The sequence below is a fragment of the Chelonoidis abingdonii genome, chromosome 8, assembly GCF_003597395.2.
Source record: "Chelonoidis abingdonii isolate Lonesome George chromosome 8, CheloAbing_2.0, whole genome shotgun sequence".
NCBI classification, from domain to species: Eukaryota; Metazoa; Chordata; order Testudines; family Testudinidae; genus Chelonoidis; species Chelonoidis abingdonii.
The window spans coordinates 55,453,012-55,457,951 of record NC_133776.1 but is presented as its reverse complement, the minus strand read 5'-3'; the positions used below and the strand labels follow the sequence as shown (position 1 = coordinate 55,457,951).

The 4,940-nt window shown below is 46.5% G+C and overlaps 1 protein-coding gene across 2 annotated transcripts in view; it reads right to left on the bottom strand.

Moving 5' to 3' along the window:
• Positions 1–239: 239 nt before the first annotated feature.
• RYK (receptor like tyrosine kinase) overlaps positions 240–4,940 on the bottom strand; it is a 147,039-nt gene continuing 142,338 nt past the window's right edge. For both annotated transcript variants that reach the window (XM_075068621.1, XM_032769798.2), the window contains exon 15: positions 240–1,275. In XM_075068621.1, coding sequence (XP_074924722.1) covers positions 1,164–1,275 — 112 coding nt within the window. In that variant the 3' untranslated portion in view covers positions 240–1,163. The remainder of the gene's footprint in view (positions 1,276–4,940) is intronic.

Here is a 4,940-nt window from a genome sequence, read left to right as displayed (position 1 = left end):
ACAGGATGGAACATCCCCATCCCCTCCCCCGGTGAGATGGCATAGAAGTCTGGGGCAGATGGGGATGGGTAAGATAACAATACGTGTTGAATCTTTGGGCTTTGCAGTTAAGGGAGGTGCAATCTAATGCCTTCACAGTGGGCTACATAACTACTTAAACTGGTCCTAATAAAGATATATTTCAGAACCTGCAGAACCTGATACACTAGCCAATGTTAGGGATTAAATTTCCACAATCATTATAAAAGAAAAACATTCTTTACTCTGCAAGTGTGTGTCTTTACAAATATATATTTATGTATTTAAGCCCATTTCAGGCCATAAAAACCCTAAAAACAACCAGTACCTTTTCAGCAAGAGAAACTGCAATGTAGAAATCTGAGGTGAAAGGCACCCAAACAAGGGCTATTTTGATGCTTCTCTGAAGGCCTCTACTTAGCATTTTGAACTATCTTAAATCATGTCAACCTTTCATTTGCAAGAACAGGCTCCATTCAGTCCAATCCTTACCACTCTGTATGAGGTAAACTGGAATTTCTTTTACATAATTGCTTATCGTCTTAGAAAGGTGATATTGCATCTTGAAGACCAGCTTTTCCAAGAACTGTTGATGAAGAATGGGTTAAAAAATAAGATGCCACTTATGGACCCAATGTTTTTGTGCCATCGTCTCAAAAGAAAAGCAGTTGATACTAAAAAGCTATTCCAGATACATACAAAATCAAGCACTAGAGCCGGTCAGAAAATTTCAGTTTCTAAATCAGAAAAGTCTCTGCAATGTTGTTTGCATAATTTCTCCCTTTTCCTACCAGCTCTAAAATAACCTTTAAAAAACCAACTTTGTGTCTGTTGTAACAGTGCAAAAGTCCATCCAACTCTTGTGTTCAAGTTCACTATCACTATATTTTAGAAAACCAGGTGGCAAATAACTGTCTCAATTTAACTTAGCAAAAGTGATATCTAGAAAATACTCAACATCAAGAGGTCTTACAAAAAAGTCAGGCTACAAAAGCATTCTAAGGCACAGTGTTTTGGAAGAAGTGCTTTCTCCCATTGGCGGTGCTCTAAACACGTAGTGCGTGAGTAGGTCCAAGTGATGCATGGCGCTGGACGTGTATGCACTGTCCCTTCCCAAGTAGCGTATGAAATCCATGTCTGAAGCTTCAGACATAGGCTCCCAGAGCTGCATGGAATTCCGTTAGACATTGCACTAGCTGCTGGAATTTGGGTCTTTCCTCAGGATCTAGGGCCCAACAACAGGCCATCACAGCAAACCTGAAGACAAAAACAAAGGGGAGACATCAGAAGACAAAAGCTAATCATGACAGACACAAGTGTCAAGAACTTGAGTAAAGAGATCCAACCACAAGCAAGTTTCTTTTTTCCCTTTGATCATCAATTTTCTTTACCTCATGGCACTGTACCAAATTGTTTTTTCAGAAGTGGCATATCTGGAGTGACCAGCAAAAGTACTACTACTGGAGGTGCTGATCTGGTTTGGCAAGAGACAGACAAGTCAAAGGCAGTCCACTAGCAGTATCAGGATAATCTGATAGTGGCACTTAAAATGTTTTGAAAACACTACTTAAAGAACTTCTGTAGGCGGGTACGAGAGAGGGAATTTTGGGAAGACAGGCTGAGAAAAGGAAGGTAGAGTGGAAGAAAAATACTAATTCTCTTCACTTATTTCACTTCAAAAATTTCTGAGGCCATGGCTACACTTACATTTTTGCAGCGCTGGTAGTTACAGCTGTGGTCGTACAGCTGCGTAGGGCCAGCGCTGCAGTGTGTCCACACTGACAGCGACCAGCGCTGCAGTGTGTCCACACTTGCAGCATTTGCAGCGAGCGCGTTGGTGAGTGTGCATTGTGGTAGCTTCCACACGCCACTCGTCCATTTTGGCGCAGTGGGTTGGTGACAGGGGACTGAGAGGTGCGGGATCATTCGCTTCCTTTCCAACACCTGTGCTGCATCGCTTCCTTGAGCCGTTTGTGCCATTGTGAGTCTGCGTGCTTATTTCAGTAGGGAGGAGCCCGAGCTGCTCGAGGACTTTTTGACTGATATGTTGCCAGCCCACATCACCGTCTGCAGTTGAAGCTGATTCCTTACTCCAAAGTGCAACAGTGCAGGAGAGCCTCAGAGATGAACTAGATCGGCTGTGCGCCGAACTAATTGCTCTGTAGGTCATAACGCGACGTGCTCAGCACATGAATGCGCTTTTGGCTCGGAAACAGCATGAGTGTGGGATACATCGTCCTGCAAGTCTGGGAGACCGAGCAATGCTGCAAAGAACTTAGAATGAAAACCACTTTCATGTGACGCGTTTTTGCTGAGCTCGCCCACCTCACCAGACACGAACTGAGAGCTGCCCTGTCACTGATAAGCGGGTAGCTACATTGTCTGGGAAGCTGCACACTCCGACAGCTACCGACAGTCGCAAACCAGTTGGAGTGGAAAGTGACCGTTGGATAGTGGTGATGCAAGTTCTGCGGCATTAATCGCATCCTAAAGAGACGACGTGAGTCTGGGCGATGGTGCAGACTATGTGGAAGGTTTTGCACAAATGGTTCCTAACTGTGGAGGAAGCAATAGATGGGACATATTCCTATTCTGGCACCTCCACCCAGCTGGCATCCGAAAAGAGAATACATTATCGAAAGGGTATTTCTCATAGGTTTCCAGGCCGCTTGTGGATCACTGGGGCGTTCACTAGCAATTACACAGGAGGCCTGGAAAGGGACATGATGCAATAGACTTCGGAACAGTTGCATTCAAGAAGTGCATGGTAGGATTTTTTCCCAGACGTAAGCAATCACAGTGGGAACGCGAAATGCCATTAGATGACTTCTGATGCTCTGCTTACCTTAAATCCTTGCTCATGAAACCTAAATACGGGAAGCTGAACAGGATCAGGACCAGTTCAACTACAGGCTGAGCGCGTGCAAAATGACGCAGTGAGGCTCTTTGCGCGTTTTGAAAGCGGAGATGGGAGAAGTCTCAACGGAGAAGCTAGACGTGGCGAAAGCAGCAAATCTCATATTAACGGATGCTGTTATCCCATACATATTTGTGAGGTCAAAGGGTTGACCATTACAGTGACGAATGTGACCTACCGACGGTTCGACAGCCGGATGCGACTGAAATCTGCTACAAGCCAGAGAACAGAGTACATAGAGAGGCCAGCAACGCTGCTAAAAGATTGGTCCGTTAAATGGGAAGCAATTGAGGCTGACACAGCAATGTAATGTGAGGTGCCTTCACACGGAGTTAAGTGCATGTCTAATGATTCAGTGCACTATGATGGTCATGTGTGACATCATTGACTCACTTCTGTAAATAGATAAAAACTGTTTTAAAAAGAACAAGAAAATCCTAAAAATGGACAGTACATAAATAGGCAGGGGAAAGAATAGGTATGAGCAGAACTCAGAGTGTTGAATATGTCCCTTGTGTTTTTTCTGGCTGCCCGCTTGCGGTGTAACAGATAGGACCCAACTGCGCAGCTGCGGAACGCGCCTGTTTCCCTCATCTACGGATTTTCAATCGGTTTCAGATGACTGCATGGACGAATGGGGTTGAGTGCATAGGGCAAGGGGCCATAGTTATCAGGGCTGTAGGAATATGCGTGTTGGGGCAGCACTGGTAGTGTGAAGAAGCAGATGCTGGAGAAGGGTGTTTAGGAAACAGTGGGAGCACAATGGTTGACTGCGGATTGATGAAGGAAGCACGGTAGGTTCTGCGCTCATGTCTGCATTGCTGCATCGAGTACTGGTGTCGTTCCATATGCTTAGCAGCCGATTGTCTCTCTTGCACCTTCTCCTTTTCTGGCACTCTTCCTTTTCGTCCAGTCGGCAATTTTATTATGCTGTGCAATAGATCATAAACTCGTTCATCATGCTCCTCCATTACCTTCCTTGGTTTGTTCCTTAAGTTTCTTGTTTCAAAGTCTGGGCTGATGGAGCAGATATTACAAGGTCATTAACAAACAAACAGGAGAGATAATAACTAGTGCAGGGAAGCACTGGTTTTTGAAGACTATTTGAGATCATGTACACATTGCAGCATGCACATAGAGAACGCAAGCTCCAGAGAGACCATGGTTAGTTTCCCACACGTGCTCACAGGGAAAGGGGGCTGCTCGTCTCTGCAATCACAGGTGTTCGTGATTGGGGATAAGCAGAGAAGCAGCTACAGGAAATAACACTTGAACCCTCCCACACTGCCACAGAGCAGGTATCATAGCCATCTAGCACACGCGGCCTACTGGGAAGGGGAAAGGGGGGCTGCTTCCTGCTTGCTAATCATGGGGTTCTTGTAAATGGCGGAAAGAGAGAGCAGTCTACAGGGAAAAGGAGTGAAACTCCCCCCACATCTGCCACAGAGGTACTCAGAGCATCCTTGCGATCACGCGGCTCACCTGGGAAGGGGAAGGGGGCTGCTTCTCTGCAATCCATGGTTTCTGGTGACTTGGGGAAGCCAGAGAGCAGCTACAGGGAAACAATGGCTAGTCACACCTAGGCATGCTTGCAGGCAGGCCAATAGCCCTCGCGGCGCAAAAATTCCATCCTTATAATAAAAGTCTTACCGGGAACAAGCTCTCTGCTGGTTCCTCACTACAAGTAGCCAGGCGGCTGCGACTGGCTCTCACCCAAACAACACTGATGAGTATCCGCAGCTCGGCAAGTGCTCATGTGGGTCGTTGGGGGCGGAGGCATGGCACTAGTGTTGATTGATTGATGAATGCACTCCACGCTGGCTGAGCACAACAGGAAGGGATTGTTAAAATGTCCGGGGCATTTAAGGGCGGGGTTCACATGAGCCGCTGGGCATGGAAGTGCGAGAACGATACCTAGAGAGCTTGGAAAAGAGTATGCTGGGATACCTGCTAATACCGGAGGCCAATAAGCGCTGGTGAGTGTCACACTGATGACAGCGCTGCA